The following is a 24,052-nucleotide window of genomic DNA, read 5'->3' as shown; positions in this document are numbered from 1 at the left end:
TCTGTTTTTAACTAAATATATATTTTTATAGTCTCATCTATTTTTGCTACAACTTGTCCATCGTCCGACTGTTCGATCGGTACTTCAAGGTCTCCTTCGAAAGCGTCTCCTACCAGCTGACCACTGTGTGGCTAAAATCAAACGAAACTTTTCCAGTGCAGCTGCTTCCAACAATGCTCTTAATATGGAGGATGGCGTAGAACAAACTGCAATCAAAGTGTCATTAAAGTGTCCCATCACTTTCAAGAGGATAACTCTGCCAGCTCGAGGTCAAGAATGCAAACATATACAGGTATATAATATACACTGTTTCTTCTTTGCTAGCACTACAGCCAGTTGCTGACCTTGGCTGTTCAGCTTATTCCATCTTAATCTATTACTCGCCAGTTCTTATGTTTCACATGTTCTTTAAATTAATGTGTGCAGAAATAATTAATTTAAACGTAATTTATCGCATTGAATTATGTTTTATAAAACCTTCCCTTTACTGCTCATTATGAGCCAAGGTAGCTCTGGTGTCAAGGCTCCACGATTTCATGATAAGCAGTATGCTAGTAGTAATGTGTTTAGCATTGTGCCCAGAATATATTTGTATCATTGTATTTTAAAAGATGAAAAATTTTCAGTATTGGCAAAATAAATTTTGATGCGAGTGAAGAATATCAACTACTATAAAAAAGAATGATCCTGTTTCAAAAGAGAGTTTTGATACTTTTTCAATCATGCTCTTAACGGATATATTAAATTAATAATAGATTAAATTAATATGTTTCATAAAAAATTTAATGTATAGTTGGAAATTTGTTTTTTCCTTTAGAAGTAAAAATTATTTTTTTAAAAGCACATTGTATGTATTTATATAGTTATTTATATTAGTCTTGTTCTATTTTTTTCAACTTATTTTTCTAAAAAGAAATCATTTATGAGTTAATAAAGCTTAAATTGTAGCGGGTAGTTTATTGGTAGCACGAGATGGGGCTACCTCTCTATCCCAAAAAACGATAACTATTTTTTTCTGACTTAATATGAGATGACGCAGGACGAGCTCTGTGAACCATCCTGGTTCCCGTTTTCCTACTCATCTTGAGTAAAAACTTTCTAGTTCTTTTTGTTAGTTAATGTTATGTTTTTTTACTCTTTATTGTTAAATGTTTAATGTGATTTTATAATTAAAAATATTGAGCTCATAGTGATAATATTTTTATTTCTTATGTTTTTTATTTATATGTGTTGTGTTAGGAAATAGTAATTTAGGAAATCAAGCTGTAGTATCTATGATTTTATTTCATAAGCATAAATTTAATAGTGAGATACTGTAATTTTTTGTGTATGTCTTTATAAATTGTTTGGCTGCTTAAAGTATTAAATTTTTAACTTTATTGAACAGATCGTCAATATTCAGTTTAACTCTTTTTACAATATATCAGAATTTATCGGAAATTTAAAGTTAACCAAAAAATAAGGTACATTCTGATGAAAACATTAAAAGATCTTCTTTATTTACATCTCAGCTTTGTTTTAACAATAATATTTTTCTTATAAAGAAGAAATTTTTAAACAATTGAACTAAAGTTGTCAAATGTGTTTATTTGGTTACGTATGATAAAAGACTGAAAACTGTATGAAGGTACTTAAAGCTTTACAAAAACAAAATTTGCTCATTAAACTCAAATTTAAAAATAGGATCTCTAATGATCTGCGAATATCTTCATTATTATTATTTGTATTTGAAAACATGAAATAACTTCTAAAGTCTTGTGTATATTTTTTATATGTAATGTGTTAGAAAATACTATTTTTAAAGAAATTAAAGTGAAGTATCTTTTAGTTTAATTTTTAAGCATAAATTTATATTAAGCTTTGTATTAGCACTGAGATACTGTAGTTTTTTCTGCAAATATTTATTTTGTTATTACTTGCAGTGCTTTGACCTTGAATCTTATCTACAACTTAATTGTGAGAGAGGTGCTTGGAGATGTCCTGTTTGCAAGTATGTCAATTTTATAAATATTGTATTTATTTTGTTGTTTGACCTTTCCTATTCTTGACCTTCTATTTTCAATTATAATATATATTCAATTTTTAAGCATTGTATAACAGAATATTTTTTTGTTTTTCAAATAAATATCTTATGCAGGATGTTCTACAATGACTACCCTTAATAGATAATTTTAGAACTTTTGCAAAAATGAAGATAAATTATACACAATGGGGGGTCGTAAATTAATATTTATGTGAGGGAGGGAAGCAAAAATTGTATAATCTCTATTGAGAAAGGCAGATGTTCGAAATATCTGAACCTGGTTGATTGCTGGAGGAAACAGTAAGAAGTTAAAAGAACATTGTTTGAAACACCTTCAATTTTTAACTGGCAATTGAATAACATTTGATGTTTTCTACTCCGGCTATATCAGATTTCAAAAATGTTTTCTATATATTAATTTGAAACCTTTAAAGTGTATACTTTTTAGTTGTATTGTCTGCAAGAATTCTTATGTAGTAAGGGTCATTATGAAACACCATGTATTTAGTATTTTATAATCTTTTTTTTTATTAATTGTAAACTATGCCAATTCCTGGAATATGTTGTATAGTATAACATGAAGTTTTTCTAGACATGAGCCAAATTTATTTTTATATTTTTTAATAAATTTTAAATGTTTGAATAAAACTTTCAATCACAGAAGATTAAAGTATCAGTAAATTGATTCATATTTTTAAAACATTACCTAATTTAAAATTTTGCTGAAATGTCAAAGGAATAAAAATAGTTTTTACCTATCTTTATTATGAAATGTTGTTTTATGAATTATAAGATGTTAATTTTCCTTTATTTATTATTATTATTATTATTATTTTTTTTTTCATTTATTTTGTGTTTCCAAATTATTTTTTATATTTCTTATGAGATAATTAAGTTATTTCTTCAAGTAAAAGAAAATTCTTTTTTTTTGTTATTATTTATTTGAATTTGTTTATTTCTAAATAGACAATAACTAATAAATCTCATAAATAAAAAATCAAGTTCTCGCCGAAATTTATCCCACTAGAAAAACGTATTTACAAAATAGCACGACATTTTCTTGATATGCCGCTGACTGACATATTGCTGTTTCAATTATTATATTTGCATTTTCAAGTAAATAAACTTTAAATTGCAAAGATGTTTATAAATGAAATGAACTTTGACACATTTTGATATATTGGGATTAATTTCGGTAAACATTAAATATAATTTTCCTGAAAAATCTCCTTTTCAGCAAACCGGCTCTTCTTGAAGGTTTAGAGGTTGACCAATACATTTGGGGTATACTAACTAATCTGAGTAATTCTGATGTGGAAGAAGTAACTATTGATTCTACAGCAAGTTGGAAACCAGTGCCTGTTAAAGCTGTCAAAGAGGAAACAGATGGGGGTAAATAGCACTTTAAATAATTAACTATCCTAATTATTAGTGTATATATGTTTTGAAATGACTTAACTCTAAAGAATGTGTATTGTAATTTGGCTCTTTCTTTTGGAAGTTATACTTTAGGAATAACAACTAAAAAAATTTATAATTAACCCTTTCTATGTCAGATTCTTTTTTCCTTTTGAATTTTCTCCCAAAAAAAGCATTTTTTCATTAATATATATGTCCTATTCCAAATTCGAAAATGCATAATTATTTTTTTCAGCGAGCAGTTTTTTGCTTGACCAATTGGTGGTGAAATACATGATGTCCCGTCCAGTGATCTCGATATTTCCTTGTAATGCACTGATATTACATATTTATTGAGATTTTAAAGATAAATATCTGCGTGAAATAATTATTAAAATTGGGTAAAAAATATATTTTGGAAAATAATTTTCCAACCTAACTGTTAAAACAGCTTGATAAATCAGAACTATCATCTTAAGATCGAGAGATGATAAGTTCACTGTCCTGGAACTCACTCTTTAAATACATCATAACTATTTTGACTTGCAACTGTTACACTAATGAAAGCAAAATTACAAAAAGTACAAAATTATTTTGATTTCAATTCAAGGTGAAAAATCTCACTCCGAAAATTGTGGGGAAAGTGGGACTAGATGCGCAGTCACTTAGCAATGTTCAGAAATACAAAAATAATCACGGATTAAAAGAGACATGCAAGTAGCAGAAAACTCAGTTTCAATGATGCAATGCCTACCATGCGGGCACAAAAAATCAAATGTATGAAATGCGATGCTAACAAGGAAGGAGTTAATCAGGGTTTTTTTTAAAACAAAATAATTTTATAGAAAAATGTAAATTTATTGTTTTCAAACAATTTTGATCCTTATTATTTCTTACCAAAAAATAGAACACTTAAAAGAAAATCTTTGAGTTTGTCATTTAATATTACATGTATGCATTGTATAATATTTCATGTGTATATAATAAAAAATAACATCACTCTCTTCTTGAGTTTTATAAATCCGTTCATTTCGTTAAAAGAAATAAAATAAAAAAATTTTAAAAATTGTTTTTTAGAAGGTTGAACTTCATTAATAGTATTATGTTTTAAACATTACACGAATTTCTTTATTCCTAAAATTTTTTTGTTTTAATTAACTTTTGACATTTAGTTTTCCTTCATATGAATAAAAGCATTTCTTTAATGAATTTATAATTTTATTTGTTAATGATCGGTTATGTTTTTATGAACAGAATATGTTTTTAGAGATAAAGTAAGCAACAATGCATTGCTGTATCGAACTAAAACCTACAAAATAAAAAATATTTGTATCGTAAGATTCAAATATTTTTTATTAGTATAAGCAATTAGTATAATTAATTAGTATAAGCAATGTTTTTGAAGGAAATATGTTAATATTTTTTTTTAAGATTTAGATACAAAAAGTGTTCTGACTATAACTAAAATTGACTCTAAGTAATTATTAAAATGATTTTGAACTCTTCACGTTTTTATATTACAATACTTAAACAAATATTAACTTTGAGCATTTGTAAAACATTAAATGTAACTCTAGTATATTTGATGCTAATGTTTTTAGTGTCTGTCATGTGATATCAATGTTTAACGAACATTTTTAAGACTAAAAATATAGATTCATAAAAATCACTCAGGAAGAAAGCTCTTTCTTTTGTCTAACTAACAACTTGCCAGAACATTGTCAATGATTAAACAATTTTAAGTAGGAGTACGGGATAATCATTTTCGACAAGTTTTGATACAGATCATTGCAAGAAGTATCCAAATCTCCCTTCTTTAAAATATGCTTTGTCTTGTTTCAGATACAGTACAGGTTTCTAGTCTTTATTTTTTAAAAATAGCAATTTTAATGCCTTGAAATATTTTACAATATCAGTTGTATAATATAAATGTTTGTCTGTAGTTGAATTTAATAATATTAATAACTAATTAGTTGAATTTATAATATAAATAATTGCATATAGTTGAATTTTAAAACATTAATTATATGTAGTTGAAGCATGTGGTGCTCAGAAACGTTTCAAAGCCATGTCGCCAAGTAGCATGACGATGCCAACAACTTCAGCATGGGAAATGGGACAAGGCCTCTCTCCCTACTCTTCCCTACCTCCTCCCGATATGCAATGTAAGCAAGCCTTACTTAAATACTCTTAACACCCTGCCTTTACTTTATTCTAATATTAATCATTTTAACTTAAAGTTCACCTATTTGTTTACCTCAAAAAATTAAAAAGGATAAAAAATAAAATTATTTTTAGAATTCTTATAATACAAATATAGTTTTATTTCTATTTAAAATGAAGCAAATATTTACTTGTATTTGTTTATAATTTGATAGTGTTACTAAGAAAATGCTGTATGTTAATATTAATAATTTTGGAAAACTGATTCAAATAAAATAGAAGTTTTTTTTTATTGTCTGATGTTTTGTATAAATATCTTGCAACCAATATTTATAATGTTTTATTGCTTTCAGTGCAATTTTATTAATTATAACAATTAATATTGGATTTAAAAATATACGAAGCAAATTTGATGGTTTACAAAAAAATTTTGAATTAATTAAATTAATAACAATTTAATTGTTTGCTTAATTAAAGTTTGAAATTATTTAAGCGTCAAACTATTTTCATAAAGAATTAAAATTCTGCTTTAATTTTTCTGATTATTGGAAATTTTATTTTCAGTTGGAGGAACAATTTTGTTTTTACGCTGACATCTGCTTGTTTTTTTATTTTTTACTACATTTATCAATTTATTATTGCATTTTACAGATATCTAATTATTTACCATTGTCAAAGTGTTTCTTTTAAAGTGTGTTACACTTGTTTAATTATTTTTTGCAGCTATTGCAAATGGTCCTGTCCCCAATGGCCCTATGATGTTAAATGGCTCTGGGTATGGAAGCAACAGTGGCTATGAATTTCAGTCCCAAGCAACTGATTTCAGTAGCCCTTTGTCTCACCTGAATGAAAGTGTCTCCTCATTAGATCCTCTTGCAGCCATGGAAAAATCATTAAATCACCATGAACAAGTAAATTCAATTCTTTAACTTCAATTTGTGTTTGCATTATTTATTTTTATGCCTTGCACATGCCTCGTAATTTACTGTACTAAAAGATTTTTTTTAAAAATAAATATGTATTAACAGCTGGATGTATTTTAGTAATACAATTTTTCAGACGATACATAGTCAACAGTCTTCAGTACAAGTGAAATGCATTTGCTTTTAAACAAATTTAGAGTCTTTTTTAGTTTTAATATTTTTCTTAAATTGGTTTTCAGTGATTTTATGAATTAACTAATTGGTAAACAACACAAAACATGTAATAGAATACTAAGTATACATATCAGCAGAAAAACATACGCAAAATAAACTTTACTTTTTAAGTTGTTACAGTTATTTAAATTTTTAGGAAAATACAGCTAATGTTTTTTAAGACACATACCATAAATTTGTTACTACTCAATATTTTGTGATAAATAATACATTAAACTTTAAGTTGAAGCTTTTAGGTTCTAATTTTATCAACTTCAAAAGCTAGACTTTTTTTCTGTTGCATACAAGAAACTCGCAAAATTTGTTAATTATTATTCAAACATTTAAACTTTTACTTTTTTTTAGTACTTTTACTTAATTTAGTATTTTTAACTTTATTTAGTACTTTAACTTAATTTAGTACTTTTACTTTATTTAGTACTTTTTCTCTCTATAGCAAATGGGACTTCCCAGTCTCCACGATCAAGGCAACCAGTCTCTACGGCAGCCTTCCACCACATCCACTACAAGCACAAATCAATCATCCTTGCATCAAACCAGCACCGGTACCCCTGGTACACCTTCATCCAGCCAAAGTCTTCTGCAACATGGTCCAAACACACCACACACACCTCATACCCCACACACACCTGGTAATTCAGGCAGCGGTGGTCCACCCAGTGTACCACCACCCTCTAATCCCTCCCAAACAACAGAAAATAGCAGTAGTGGTACAAATAGTGGAAATGCCATCGTTAGTCAGCCTAGTAGTCAAGCATCAACTAACAGCGATTCATCTCTCTCACATGCTCCTGATCTAGGGGACTTAAATTTTGATCCAGCTGCAGTCATAGAAGGAGAAGGTCAGGGCCAAGAAGCTCTAAATGTAAATATTCTTAATGTGCGTCCACTTTTTTAATCTATTTTATTCATTAAGAGTGCATTTTTATAAATATGTATGAACTATGTTTTGTATATTGTTTTCAAAGAAACATTTCCAATGTCTTATATTTTATTTTGTAATTTTTAATTTTTCTTATAGTGAAGCTGTTTTGTTATTTACTTATTTAAATATTTTTTTATGTAAATCACTAAAATAATTGTTTACCTCTTTTGTTTAACAAAACAAAAACACTTAAACATATAGTTCCTAACGGAGTGAAAATTTCATTACTGGAATTAAATTTAAAATTGTGATACAGATGACAAAACATTTTAATGTCTTTGGAAATTATAAAAGAATTAGCTACTACAACATGAGAAATGGTATAAAAAATTTTTAAAAATGAACTAAGTTGCTGAACGATATAGTTAGCCCTCTATTGAAGTGTCCCCTCCATAATAATGATAAGAAATTAAGGAATTTTTTGCACTTACTCACTAAGTAGGTTTTGCTTTCTATGTTATAGATTATGGTAATCTTTTTAAATGCAAATATTAGAGCCACTACCAGCTGTAAAATTTAATTTGAATTTGATGAGTTTTGTTTGAAAATGTTTCTTTGTTGCTATTTTTTTATTTATTAATTTGAACGTATATTATGATAATTATTATTACTTGATTATACCTTTACAACTCAGAATTTGGCTGTTTTTTTTACCCTAGAGAGATTTCATACATATAAAATCTTTGAAATATGATGTAAGATTTATATATTTTATCATATTTTTAAAACTAATTCATTTTCAATTCCTCCTATATTTCTTTCTAATTTGATCAAGCCAGTGCGAAATATTAACTTAATATAATTACAGATATCATTAAATTTTTTTATACTTAGCATTTCATATCATATTTCCTCCAAACAATTTCACAAAAACTTCCTTAAATTGAAACACTGCCTTTTTAAATTATTAACAATGGATAGTAAATTTGTAATGAATTAATTTATTATCAGTAGTATTGCTTATTTCTCTATTTTATGAAAAGTGCATGCTTGATCAAAGTGAAATTTTTCTTAAGGACTTTGCATCACTTTCTGTTAAAATTTCTCAACAATGTATTTTGTGTTTGCAAATATCTATATTTAAGAATTTTAAAGCCCTACCATTTTAACAATTATTAATATTTAATTTTAATAAAAAAAAATTATGCAATTTTCTTTTAAAACAAAATTACTTCTATATGTAATTATAACATTATTACTTATAATTTTAAGGTTCTTGTTTCTTTTTTCAGTAAATGAATAAACTTAGATCTACGAACTTCATTTTTGAGAGAAATAAACTTGTCTCAAATAGCATTAATTTTATTTCTGATTGAACAAGAATGTAGATTTTTATATAGAATGTAATTAAATAATACTGGTCTTTTATAGATGCCAGAAACTTAATTCTCATACTCAATTGTGCTAGAAATGTTACGAATTTATAAGTAAAATCTCTAACTTTGACTATTACTTTTTTTGTATTATGTTCTTAAAGTTATTCATTTATAATTAAAATCTTACACGTCATTCCTATGAAAGGAAAACAATATTTTTATTTATCTCAACTTTCAGAAAAGCGCTTTGTTTAACAAGGGAAATGTAATAACAAGGTTAACTTTGAATTCAATTCAAACAGTTTGTTTTTTATTATATTGACTAAGCTTCATTTTAAAAGATGTTTAAGATAATTATTTTAAGTTTTAATTGCTAAAAATATTTTTTTTTAATTTACACCAAAATGTTTAATAGATTTTAAGCTGAGTTTAATATGACATTACAGCATTAGTTTTTAATCCATTTTTGCAGTTTGAATTTTTATTGCAGTTAATTAAAAAAATAAATATGCATATTAGTTCAAAACCAAGTTTGCTCCAAAATATTTTTTTCTGTTTTACGTAATGCTGAAAGTCAATAAACATTTATTCAGCAAATGCGAAAAAACATATTTAATTTACATATAAGAAAGCATATATTTTATTTTGAAATTTTTAATTATCCTTATAATGAAACTATTTTGTTATTTACTTATTTAAATATTTTTTTTACATAAATCATTAAAATAGTTTTTGACCTCTTTTGTTTAACAAAGCTTAAACATATAGTTCCTAAGGGGGGCAAGAATTTCATTACTGGATTTGAATCTGAAATTGTGGATTATAATTTCTTAAGAAAAAGAAGTTTTTATGGCTGGTGATAACTGGAGATGATATTTTTGTCACCAGAAAATGCATTAGTCTAAATATGCTCTTTACATTTTATAGCTTTTACCTGAAAGTGTTGATCCTATGGAACTCTTGTCATACCTCGATACACCAGATCCTGTTACAAATGTCTCATCAGGCACATCCACTTCAACAACGGCTACAAGTACAAGTGGCAACACATCAGGTGGTAATGATGACCTTTTAGCCTTGTTTGAGCCATGAATCAACTTTATTGAACTCTGTATTCATTCCTTAAAAGAATATCTTTATTAAGTGTTCAAAGACCTGTGCCAGTATATTCTCATTTTTTTTTCTTTTAAAATTGTACATTCATCATTATCTTTTAAACATTTTCAACAATATGCAGAAAATAATATCATTTCAGCTTTTTTTTTTTAAATTCTTCGAACGTTTTTATGTGTTGTGGTCATATTCATTTTCATCAGACAAGAACACTGATAGAACTCGAACCTGGCACAATAGTCTTCAAATGAAGTGGTTGAAACCAAACTGTGATTAAATGGCGTCTCCAGATACTTCTGGTTGTGTACTTTTGCCGGGTTTGTAAGCGCCGGATGGAAACCTTTGCTTTGCATGTTGCACAAACTGAAATGAACAACATCCACGTTTACATTGTTGAAGAGTATTTTCTTCTTGTAGATTAACACCTTGTAATAAATGTACAGTTTCAATTTACTTCAACAAATATATATAGAAAAATGCTACCTTGTAGTCATTGTTAAAAATAATGCACTTCAATAAGAGCAACAGTTTATAAGAACAGGAGAAATCTGTAACTGTATCTTTAACTGTTCTTGTCAATATTCAAATTTCAGTCTGTTGAAAAGTGTGTAAAAATGCTAGCTGACCTGCTTTATTGTAGTATTTAGATTTTTAAAAATCTGTATCTTTCATGGCATCCTACCAGATATGAGGCTTTTATCTTCATAGCTGTATTCGAGCTACAAAAACAAATTCAACTCGAGAATATTTTACAAATGGAATATTTGATATGTATTGATACCATTTAGAATTAAAAAACACCACCTATTAGATCAAAGTTTTTAAAACTCAAAGCTTTTTGATACACCATTTTTAAAATTTTTAACCTCTAAAGTTTATTTTATTTGTTTCAATACCATAAAACACTTTTTTGGTTTTAATTCATAATACGAGATTTTTTACCAAATGTATTAGAGATAATAAATTCTTTCTTATACCTCTATATAAATATTTGATTTTAATAAGAGGTTTAACTATTATGTTTATGTGTTGCAATCGAAACTAAGACATATTAAAATTTAACGAACTACAAAACATTCAATGTTGTCACTCACATAATTTTGAAATTTCTCTAAATTATTACCTAAAAAAAATTTTTTTTTCATCTTGAAATAAATTGTTTAGTAGATAAATTTTTATTGATTGATAGCAGTATAAATAAAGTATTGTCATTTTAAATATATTCTTACATCACAAAATATTTAAAAAAAATTATGATAGTTTTTCCTGTTAAAGTATGATAACTATACAAATTGCATACTATCAGAATTGTGACAAAAATTAACAATGATAATAATTTATTATATAGATTATAAAACAATACAATGTTAGTCACATAAGTGAAAATCAATCCTTTAAGAGTTAACTCCAATTTGAGGTCAGAGCATAACTTATTCTTTAATTATTATAATTATTAAGTTTCTGTGTTGCTTATTTTTTATCTATGTTATGTAAACTAAACTGGGCAGAAAATGTTCTTAAGATTTACGGCAGTTAAATTAATATGTAATAATAAATGTTACAGAAAAACTTAGATAAAAGTTTTAACTTTATTAAATAATATATGATTAATCTTATATGATTGTGAATAGTGATTGAAATCATTTTAAATATATAATAATTAAGGCAATAAAAATAATAAGGATAACAAAAATTATAATGCAATAATTAAAGTTACTTACTATATTTAGTATTCCTATTCTAATGTAATGTTAGAAAGGATTTGCAATATTTTTGCTGAATAGGGAAGATATTCATGATCATTGCTTATATAAGACACTTAATTTACTTTCATTAGGTAAAAAAATCGATAAAAATAAAAATGTATAAATCGAAGAAAAAAAATCTTTTTTTGGGGGCGGGGGTACATAAAAACATATAGATATTACATAAACCAGTTAGAGTTGTTATTTATTTCTTCTTCTTCTTTTTTTTTTTTTTTTTTTTTTTTTTTTTTTTGATGGGAAAGTCGGTCAAAAGTATCTTTGCATTATATTTGAATGGCTTCTTATAATAAATTATTAATCATTTTACTCACATATACTTTGATGCTAGATTTTTAAAATGACTCTACTTTAGTCTGTTTTCTTTTTATTTGACTTGGGATTAAAATTATTAAAAAAATTCTCATAATTTATCGGTAACTATTTTTTATGAATGCTTTTATATTGTAGTTTTTGTTCTGGATAAGTAAGTATTATGAGATTATCATTAACAGACCCATTCATTCCATTGTATTGTGTAGCCCAAAGAAGCAATAATGTTCTTGTTCACAAATCTCCAACAATTTTAGATAACTTTTCAAAGCTCTAGTCGGAGACACAAGCGCAAGAGCATTAACAACTGTTCCTACAACTGTTACTGTTTCTAAATACGTATCAAACGATAGAAGAACTGTATTACTTGTACCTGGATCAGGCGTCCGTACTGTACATAATATTAATATAGTTATGAAATTGTTTAGAAATGATGAAAATTGTATAAATAAAAGTTAAAGATGTGTTTTTCTGCGATAAGGTCTGTGAGATGCTGTATTTTCTGTACATTAAATTCATGTCCTGAGTGTTGTGTATAATCAAAATGAAGAGAGGTTGAAGCGATTGTTATTAATTTCTTTTTTAAACGAATTTAGTTACTGTGATAAATGCAATTATTTACTTATTTTAAGTGTAGTCTTATTCATCTATGAGCTCTCTGTTGTCTATGATTGTATTAGCCTCATACGATTTTGAAATTCTCTATACTTATTATAATTATATAATTTGCTAATAAAAAAATTAAAAAAATTGTGAGATGGTATTATAATACGTTTCAATTAATCATCTGCTTGTCCTGAACTTAAACAAAAAGTTGTTGAATGAGTGAGTTCTGTGATACTGAGCTTGTGAAGTGCGTTTGAAATTGTTAACATCATTACCATAACGAGTTGAAAAAGTTTAATTGGTTTAAGCACCAGAGAAGGGAAATTTTATTTGGCAATTAGCAGTGAAATAAAATTTTATGGGACATATGCATTGAGAAATTGAGCATCTGATTGGTGCCATTTTGTTCGATTAGTGTTGAGAAAGGTCCCTAAGTTTCTAAAAATTATGAATTATAAATTATTTTTAATATGTTTAACTATTGTTTGTTTTTTTTTTAAAATAATTTTAAACATAGAATTTTTTTCTAAATAAAGGACTATGAAATCATTAGAAAACTCTGAACTGATCCTGTTCCAAAAGTCTGCAGTTAGCGAATGTTTACTATTTGGAAGTTTAAATGCTTTGAAGTGCATCTTGCTAGTATCATATAACTCACCCAGAATAAATCGATATTCAGTATTAGTGATATCATTGTTCGGCCCAATTTACTTCTGAATAATTGCTATGCTGTTATCACATATAATATCTCATTTGATAGAATGCATTGTCATGCTATGAATTTACATACGGGAGCAATTTAAGGAAATGCAATATATATTTGTGACTATAATTTCTTCAATATTTTTCTGAATAATTTTTATGCTTTCATTTATTAAACGTATGACATAACTGCTTGTTAATTAAATTCTTTACTTAATCTAATTTAATCTTTTTTTTTCCCTTTCCCAAAAAAAGACAATAAAAACATCTTGATAACTATTGTATTGATTTTAGTTTTTTAAAAAAATAACTTTTTAATGCATATTATTCAATATTAATAATCTAATATATTCAGTTAAAGTAACATTTTAAATAAAAATTTCCATCGATTGAGCTTTTCTTCATTTGTGGCAACAATATAATTATGTACCTTTTAATGCTGTAATGAATGTTCATTAGCTATTCTAAGAAAAGGTTTAGAAAATTGATTTGCATGTTCTTGTCTCAATATTTTAACCTACTTTGAATCAAATAATTGTGTTTAAACTGTTATATTGGAAAATAGTTATGTTGTGTAAATTAATATAATTATAAAGTGTTAGTTATTATTTTTTGATATGGATAACAGAGAGTGTCCCATTTAATCACTAAATTAATTTAAAAACAGCATACACAAGCAACTACTAAGTTTTAAATACTGTTGAATTTATTTTAGTTACAATACACTTAATAAAGACAAAACAGTGCTTGAGGTAATTTTATCTCTGGTTATAATAGATGGTAATTATCTGTATAGATGAAATTTATAGCAATAAATTTATAATAAACACTGAATAATTTACGATAAAACTGAATAATTTATAATAAAACTGAATAATTTAATTAGTTTTAATACTATTTTTTTTAAAAATATATATTATAATGCTTTTGCATGTGCATTTTTAAAATAATGTTTAATTTTGTACATATTGAAATATTTGTATTTTAATTCAAACTTAAAATAATTTTAATGCTAACTGTAAATTTATTCCTTATGAGGCTAATTATAAACCAAACAAAAAATTTGAATGAATAAAAAGGAAAACTTGTGATAATTGAACCTGTCTTACCTCTAAAACAACCTTAAATATATCATTATAAAATACCTCTTTGTCATTATTACTGTATGCTTTTTTTCCTTCCTGTCACGATACCCCATAAATTCTTTTTGTTAATAATTACAGTTTGGAAAAAAAATATATTTTGGGGAAAGATTTTTATATAAAAGATAAAATTTAATGTTGAATTAATGATGTGGACGGACACTTTTTAACTATTGAGGTGACTACTCAATATTGATTGTACAATGTTTGGCAATTTTAATTCTATTACCTGTTAGAAGTGGTGGGGTGAACAAAAATAAGCCCCAAGATGAACACTTTGCTGTACAAAGCTTTGCCCAATCAGTATTTGTGCTGTGCTGTTTTGTGGTAACATTGTATTAGTAGATATAGAAGAAATATTTATACAAATAAAAAGAAACTTGTATTATTGTTTGTCTTTTTCTTTTTTTTTAATACTGAGTTTAAATTTATTTAAGTATCTAGTTTTAATTGCAAATCCAGAACCACCAGTCAAGAAGAACCGGAAAATCCTACCTGGCAAAATCTCTTTCACCTACCTAAGTAATTTAAAGTATTAAAAAAGTGAGTTCAGGTTTTTTTAATTCATTCGCTATTAAGTCAATGAGAGTAGAATCTTGCAACGACCATTCCCAATGTTGCAATAACCTTTCGAGCATTTTCTGGTTAGCTAAAGCAACGATCCCCAAATGGTGCTCTGTTGAAGAGTTAATGGGGTTCCAGGGTGAAAAAGGACACTTTAAAATCGTTTACTTTTTTCGAACAAATCTCAATTATATGTTTATTTTTTTGAATGATTTTCACCTATTGTCAATCTCCCCATTTTGTAAATTTAAACTTTTACACAAATTATTATTTGCATTTTAAATTACGGATCAATTGAGAAACCTAAAAGTGTCTGAACCTAATATGTTCTTCAATGCAAAGCTCTTCATATTCTGTTGAATATTTGTCTTCATCTTTTGACTGAAAATAAATCTTTGAAGTGCAAACATTATCAATTTCCAAATGTACACAACATAGATAAAAGCATTTTATTCAAAATTAAAAGATTACAAAAAAGCTTAGTTTACGATTTTGTTCGCTCAAAAACTTTATTTTTCTACCTCTGCAGAATAAAAAAAATATCAAGGTTTGTATCTAAAGCAGTTGCGTAAAATTTAAAATTTTTAGCATGAATCCTTAAGAAAATGTAAGTGCGTTCATCTACTTTAAAAACAGAAGGAAAAGATAATATTAAAATACATTTATTTAAATATTGTTCGGTAATTTGGAGAAGGGGTATATTTACTTATAAAATCTTTTTCCTGACACTGTGAGTGTTAGAGAATCGAGCAAGTACGGCAGCAATTTTTCCATTTTTTAAACAAACACGTTTACGGAAACAATTTTTTTCAAAATCATATTGAGAGGTCTTTGGAGCCATATAAAAAAGATCACACATGATTGTAATTGTTGTGACCATTCATGACTCTATTGCAATTCACATATTTAATTTTAAGAGATTGCAAAAAACTGCTTTCAAAACTTCCAAGTAACTGATCTAACTTTAGTGACACAAGTCGCAAGAAATACTCCTATAACTTTAGAAAGACAAGTTGTGAAATGGTCCTTATAGGACTTTCAAAAAATCAAAGTTTCTTACAGACTTTATTCCAGTCAAGCATATTTGTGAGTACCAAGTGACGTAAGTCACAAGTAAGTAGTCGTGGAGGATTTTCTCAGGATATCACAAAACAGAGTAACATCAAAGTCACATTATGACCTCCTTGGGACAATTGAAAACGGCCACACTAGACTGTGACTGCTGTGACCATTTTCGATTTTCTTATGACTTCTCTGTGGCTATCTGCCTTCAAAATGAACATGTATCACCAATCGATTAATGTAAGACACAAAACTAAAATGATGGAAATAAAATAAGAATTTCAATAACTATGTCTTTCAAAAAAAGAAAAAAATAATTTATGTCAGTACTAAAGAAAAACAATTGAATCATGACGCTAGTAGCAAAATAACTTGGGGCCAATATTTATGAACCTTGGATCAGTAAGGGTTCAAAAGGCCTTTATTTTTCCGATATTGGCCCTATATAGAATTTTCCGATTCACCTGATTTACACCCACTTTACAATTAATATCGTTCCTATATAAAATTGTCAGATTCACTGGATATTTTCTATCCATTATTTAGCCAATGAAGGTTCTATATAGGCCATTCTAGGACCCATATTCAAAAATCTAGGCATCCCAATATTGTTCCTCTGGTGCAAGTTCTTATAGGAACCCATATCGAGCCAATTTTGAACCGAACTTGAGCCAAGATAAAATTGTTGCTAGCTTTTGTAATAAATTTCTATTACCACCGAAAGTTCTCGTGATTTTCAAAAAGTGATGAACCTTACTTTGTGTTAAAACTGATAGTAAAAAAAAAAAAAAAAAAGAGTTTCTCATTTTTTAATCTGCATAAATAATGCAATATTTAAGATCTTTGATAATGTAAAGTTGCAAAAATTATTCCAAATTCCACTTAGAATATCTGGGAAATGTAAGGCAAAATAAAAAAATGAGTCTAAAAACATATCATATTGAATTAGGATCTATTTCTGAATGGAGAAAAAAGAAATCCTCTGCAGTAACTCCTCATCTTATTGAAGGTAGTAATTCAATCACTTTGACAAGCCTCGTGCCAGCGTGAAGCGGACGCGTGCAAGAAGGGCGAACTTTTTAAACTCCCCGTCAAAACAAAGCCGGTAGCTTAAAAAAATAAATAAAAGTTGTAGTTGAGGATCTTGCTCTCTCTCTTATTTTGTTATTAATAGAAGGTTTACATGCTGCAATCTCTTTCAAACGTCTCTATATATCCTCTTCCAAACAAATTTACATGGCGTTCTACTGCATGATTTGATTATTTCTGCCGAAACCAGCATAAATAATACACTCAGTAGGGATGTAGTGCAGGGAAATGGAAGAGAAAGCGTTTTCCATTGCTATTTTTTTCTCAAAAATAAAAATTTCAAGAAGAAAAAAGAGAATTAAAAACTTAGTTATTTCGATACTTTTATCGTTGTTTCAGTAGGGCTCAAAATTGCCGCAACTATGTAGCTAGAAGGGATTTTCTTCCCCTTATGAGGCCTTAGACGAGCCCCTATTTCATGGTACATAATTACAAATGAATTCCATATTAAATCGTATCGAAATACACAAAAAATTCATAGAAGCAAATGAATTCTAGATTACAATGTATCCAAATGCATTTCGATATCATTTCCCATTTCATATCTATCACCATTCTAAAACTTTCTCATGTTAATGGATAAAACATATGTATAACATATTATAAACATATATATTTATTATCAATTTAATATTGGCCATAAGTAAGTGGTGACTGAAAATACTCCTTTTATCTCTTTACGCTCCTTTAATTCTGACTTAATTCCTATTTTTAATCGCTGTAATACTTATTTACCATCCTTTCTTAATATTCTTTTCCATTATTACTTTCTCTTTTTATTGTTTTCCAAATTAAGGGTTTAAAATGGAAAGCGGTGTTTTTTTTAAATTTTTATTAAAAGGTGATACGTTGGTTTTACCTTACTATAGTTGAGTACCCGTTTCTGAGTTTATGACTACTAATGTTCAACTCTGTAGACTTGTAATTTTGAACCAATCCAGAAGACAAGGAAACTCCTGGATCAGTACCCCCAGAGGTATTGATTTGTTATGGAAACATGGAGGACTTCACGACTCGACAGATTTAACATGCATCAGTCACCATTTACTACACAGGGAGTCTTTGGCCGGCCTGGGATCGAACCCACGACCTCTTGGACATGGGCCCATGCTCTACCAAGCAGGCTATCCCGGCTCTACGTTCTTAGATTCAGCAAAGCACGTTTTAGCAGTTCAAGCCATCAAAATAAAAACCAACTGTGTCCAGAGTCATTCGTTATGATTTTGCTCCCCTAGGCCAACGCATGGCAGTAAAAAAAATTTATTTCTTCTTCTGTTTTAATAATGTTTAAATTTATGTCTTCTTCCGTCTGTAATTTTCTTCTGTTCTTATTCCATTCCAGGAAAGAAAAAAAACTTTTCGCAGTGTCTATACTGAAATTGATCCCGCAGTGCGCTGAGCTTAAAAGACACGGTTCCCAGTAGTAGAACACCGAAATCAAGCATCACTGACTGCGGTTAGTAAGCGAGTGGGTGATCACTTTGATCTGCCTGCGTAGGGACCTAGGGTGCGTGGTATCGGTTTTCGTTGAACTGTTCTACCGTAAAGTGCCCGACTTCGCGCGCAGGTCGTCAGGCTACAAAAACAGAGGAGTCGTCCCCTCTACAGAGAATCAAAATTGCTACGGCATATCTTCTGATCATCAACAGGGATGTTTTCAGGACCATCGCCAATAGCCCATTGTGCAGCTCTAGTGTGACGTAAATAAAATACCTACCTATATTAAAACTGCGCAGTTTTACAATTTTAAGAGTTAAAAAATACACTAATATAATACTTTATACCTATATAAATATATTTGGTACCTATTAAAATTGGACTTCCAATTCAACCATAATAACAGTAGTGCTTATTGCTTTAATTAGTTAAGCAGCATTGGCGTCAATAATTAATCTTACGTTTCTCCTAAGCGAATCGCTATCATTTCTCTATAAATTTAGCTCTTAAGTACGCAGCTTATTATTTTTTTTCTTAATTTCAACTAGTACCTATTGCCATAATCAATTAAACATGATAATTGCGTCAATAAAAGCTTAGTGATTTTTTTCGGATAAGTATCAATTAATTTTAGGTATTTTTCATCAAGTACTTTAGATTTCAAAATGTAAAAAATAAATTTAATAATTAATTAATTGGTTACTATTTTCGCAGGGTATTTATCACTACAAAATTAGAACTACAATTCACTAGTATATAAGACATATATAAGACTAGTATATAAGACAATCTAGAGAAAGAAAATTTTAAAAATATGACTTTTTACAAAAATATGCATTTTTGCAATCGTATTTTTTATACGATTTCAATCTAGGCTTTTTTTTTCCTTTCAATTATAAACATTCCAGTAATAATGGGTTTTATTCCCTGGGAAAGAAAGAGATTTAATTTTCATTCCCTGAGAAATTTTGTCCCTCACCTCGTAAACTCTGCAATTCACATTTGGGTAAGGACTATAGGTTAGGAACCTCTGGCATTAAACATTAATCCAATCTATAATAGTGTCAGTAAATTTAGGTTTAAATTAAGTGGATACATTTTTTTTCATCATCTTATTCCGATTTACAAACTATTAAACATTATCACACTTATAAGCACATAATTATACACATAACTTTCTTAAATGCTAATAACGAATGAAAATGACATTTATAAATATTTTTTTTTTAACTTTTTGGTATAGGTTTAAGTAAAACAGGGAATTTCAAATAAATTCAGATTGTATAGATTAAAAAATGGAGATAATTTCTTTTAAAAACTTCAGTTAATTTAGATGCACTCCATAGAAGATCATTTTAAATTTTGGACAATATTTTCACCGTGTAACTTCATGCGTTACTGGGAAATTAAAGCGAGAGGAACATCTTACTTAATAGCTTATTATATTATTTTTGCACTGTTCTAATATTTTAAAATAATACATTGATTTTTTTTATCATAGAAATTTTAAAACTGAAACAATTAGAGATGAAATGTGAGTCTATGAATTAGTGGTAGACATGTAACCATATTTTAAAATGATTTTGCCTATAAATTAAAATTAAAAACAATTAACTTCTTAGCGCATTCCCGACTAATTTTCTGAATTCAACTTCCACCGATCCTAATGATGACGCAAAAAAAAAGGTTCCTATAAGTAGTTTCATTATACGAAATAGTTTCATTATGTACTCATTTTGTAGTTTTATTTAAAAACTATTGCATATTATCACAATTATGTGCTTTACATAGCGTTCTTAAATGAAAGAAATAACGATGAAGGAAAATAACATTTCTAATTATTATTTATTCATTTATTTTGGTATAGGTTTGAGCAAAATAGGGAATTTCAAATAAATTCAGATTGTAAAGGTAGAAAAATTGGGAAAATTTTTTTAAAAAGACTTAAGTTAAAATTCAATATTTATTCGATAAAAAATAACTTAAGAATTTGGATTTTAAATATTTTCACCGGAACTTTGTATATCACTGTGAAGGGAAATCAAAAGGAACATCTAACTTAATAATTTATTGTTATTATTTGCTTCGAAAATATTTTGTATTATTATAGTTAAAACAGATCCAACATCCTAGTAACATAATCTCTCAAAACATAACTCGTAACATTGTTTTGTTTAGATAACATACATTTGCCACGAGTCTTCGAAAGTTATTTTTGAACCAGGGAGCATTTCAGAACTTCCTTCGAATTTTTTGAGTTAAAAAATTCTTTCCTTTTGTATATTCTAAATATATAAGTTGCATTTTACCTTAGAATGCTTAGTGAAAGTCATTTTCTTTTATTTCTAATTAAAATGAATTAGCATGAAATACCAGTGTCTTTTTCTTTGTTAAAGGTAAAAGTCTTCCAAACAATAATTTTCCCAATTTGCACTTATTTATGATCTAAGAGAAACAGTTAACCATCATTGAAGTTTCTTCTTCTTCTTCTCATTGGCACGACAGCCCAGGATAGGCCTTGGCCTTCTCAACAAGCCTATGCCAAGACATTCTTCCCTTAGCCAAGGTTTTCCAGCTTAATATCTCTATAATTTGTAGGTCCTTTTCAAGGCAGTCTAAAAATCTTAGGTTTGGTCATCCTCTTCTTCTTGTACATTGAAGTTTATTTCATTTATTAAATCAATTATCGTTAAATTTTTGAAAGTGAATGAAAAAAAAAATTTCAATCTGCTTTTTTATTTGAATTTTATATTTTGGTAACAAATATAATTCTGATAATCTAACAGATTTTTTTAGTAAATATTAGACTGTTTTTTTATAATTAAAAAATACCAAAATATATTTTTGCTTGTAGTTAGAGGGTTAGAAAAAATATACAGAAAAATATACATCGTTGCCCCATCTGCGTCGAAGGTTTAAGAACTCTAGCTAGTCCAGTAGTGGTCTAAATTTGGATTCATATAAAAAATTTACTCTGTGATAAAATGTCAATAAATTCTAAAATTTCATTGTTATCAAGCACTGAGCTTCGGCAGAGTTATAAAGCCCCATAGCGTCAAAGGATAACGAACGATACCATTTACTAATTCGAAAAATTTGTTTAGTTTAGGGATGTGAGTTACCAGAATAAGGTTTCCAAACTTGAGGCAAGAGGCTAAGCTATATCACTTGACTACTATCATTCAATCAATAGCAGCAATATTGTGGTTATTAATGGTAACCAGCTGTTTATACTAATCTACTTATTCCAATTAGTTTTTACTAATTGATTATTATTTTTCGCATTTAGGTAAGTGAAATCACGCCAGCTTAGACATCTCTATTCAATCCTAATAAAATATCTTACTTATAGCCACAGAGAGTCAGTCATAAAAGGATAAAAGTTATCTCATTTAATAAAGGAAAATTACAGCGCAAATGAAATGGTATATTTAAAATATCTTAATGAACATAATTTTTATCGTTAAAAATTTAAAATTTAAAAAAAATAGGATTCTTTCGTTTAATTTATGAAACATTTGGGGAAAAAAATATTTAGATGCAACAAACTGTTAACCCACACTGTTAACTTTTTAAGGTCATTCAGATGAAAATTTAGAGAGTTATCAACAACAAAAAAAAATCCCCCTTAAATTTACACTGAAGTTACCCATTAAATGAAATATGAGTTTAATTAAAATTAATTAAACTCATTATTAATGAAATGTAATAATAAGCTTTTAATAAAAAAAATAGGATTCTTTCATTTAATTTATGAAGCATTTGGAAAAAAAATATTTACATGCAACAAACTGTTAACCCACACTGTTAACTTTTTTAGGTCATTCAGATGAAAATTTAGAGAGTTATTAAAGAATTAAAAAAAAATCCCCTTAAATTTACACTGAAGTTACCCATTAAATGAAATATGAGTTACCTATTAAATGATTATGACAAAAAAGAAATAGGAATGCGAGAAATCAAACTACTAATGCTGAAAAGATTCTAAATTGAAAAATCAATTCAGTTAAAAAAAAAAAAATTATGAAGCATTTGGAAAAAAATATTTACATGCAACAAACTGTTAACTTTTTAAGGTCATTCAGATGAAAATTTAGAGAGTTATCAAAAAAATAAAAAATAAATAAATAAATCTCCCTTAAATTTACACTGGAGTTACCCATTAAATGAAATATGAGTTACCCATTAAATGAATATGAAAAAAAATATAGGAATGCAAGAAATCAAACTATTAATGATGAACAGATTCTAAATTAAAAAATGAATTCTGTTCAAAAAAAAANTGATGTGAAAAAATTATTATTTTCCTCAAAATTTTTAAAAAAAAAAAAAAAAAAAAAAAAAAAAATGCGAGTGTCCTCCTTTCTAGAAATTGTTCTCAGAAAGTCACTGAAGAATGATGATGACCAATAAAACGAAATAATCTCCATTGACCATTGACCTCTTTATCGTTTGTTATAGTCAGTCACGAAAGAATAGTTTTTGTTACATCGAATTCTCACTCCTACTCTTTAGAATAGTATATTTAAAGAACAATATATTGTATGATGAATGCGGGAGTCATTTGAAACTTCAAAGTTTTTTTCTTTTAAATCCTCTATGGAAAATATAATATGTTAAGTATACTATTGTATACTTAACAGTATGTCCCTTTAGTTTGGTCCGGACAGCGGTCGGAAGTTGGAGTTCTTTAATGTTAATTTCACTCTTCGCTCATTTCGCCGTAACTTAATAACTGTAAAAGAAATCGAAACATTTTTGTACACACCTTCTATAAAATGTATTTATCCCAATAATTTTAAATTATTGTTATTTTTTACTATTTTATTTAAGACTGGTCGGTAAAGTTTTGAATTGTAAGGATTATACACTTTTACATAATTTCGAACTATATAATATTAAATTAAAAAATTTAAATGAAATCGGACGTAGTTCTTAGTTTATAAGGTTTCAAAAAAAAAAAAAAAGGAAGAAGAAGAAACCGTACTTTTAAATTTTCAACCAACTGGACTGAATTATTTCAAGTTTATTAGTAAATTTTGTCTTCTAAAATAATAAAAGTTAAAGCAATGTAAAAAAAAATTTACGTTACAAGTCAAATTTTTTTCGAACAATCTCTATATATATTTCTCTTACACGGCGACAAAAAAAAACCTCATTACAACTCCCCGAATGGCAACGCTAGAAAATCGACCAATGATTGCCGCTAAAAATGTCACATGCCAAATCTAGCTGAGGTGGCTCAACATATAGCGCTTTTAAAAACGGAAACTGAAATAA

At 27.5% G+C, this 24,052-nt stretch overlaps 1 protein-coding gene across 9 annotated transcripts in view; it reads left to right on the top strand.

The window, feature by feature from the left end:
* The window catches only part of LOC107449406 (zinc finger MIZ domain-containing protein 1), a 225,321-nt gene extending 213,342 nt beyond the window's left edge, over positions 1–11,979 (top strand). For 7 of the 9 annotated variants that reach the window (XM_016064918.4, XM_043052737.2, XM_071179880.1 and 4 more), the window contains 7 exons: positions 32–292; positions 1,923–1,990; positions 3,261–3,415; positions 5,455–5,586; positions 6,308–6,495; positions 7,178–7,621; positions 9,910–11,979. In XM_016064918.4, the coding sequence (XP_015920404.1) occupies positions 32–292; positions 1,923–1,990; positions 3,261–3,415; positions 5,455–5,586; positions 6,308–6,495; positions 7,178–7,621; positions 9,910–10,074 (1,413 nt within the window). In that variant the 3' untranslated portion in view covers positions 10,075–11,979. The remainder of the gene's footprint in view (positions 1–31; positions 293–1,922; positions 1,991–3,260; positions 3,416–5,454; positions 5,587–6,307; positions 6,496–7,177; positions 7,622–9,909) is intronic. The other 2 variants (XM_016064919.4, XM_071179881.1) reach the window with 1 other exon arrangement.
* Positions 11,980–24,052: the final 12,073 nt, after the last annotated feature.

Source organism: Parasteatoda tepidariorum, chromosome 4, assembly GCF_043381705.1.
Source record: "Parasteatoda tepidariorum isolate YZ-2023 chromosome 4, CAS_Ptep_4.0, whole genome shotgun sequence".
NCBI lineage: Eukaryota > Metazoa > Arthropoda > Arachnida > Araneae > Theridiidae > Parasteatoda > Parasteatoda tepidariorum.
This window is presented reverse-complemented; position numbering and strand designations above follow the sequence as displayed.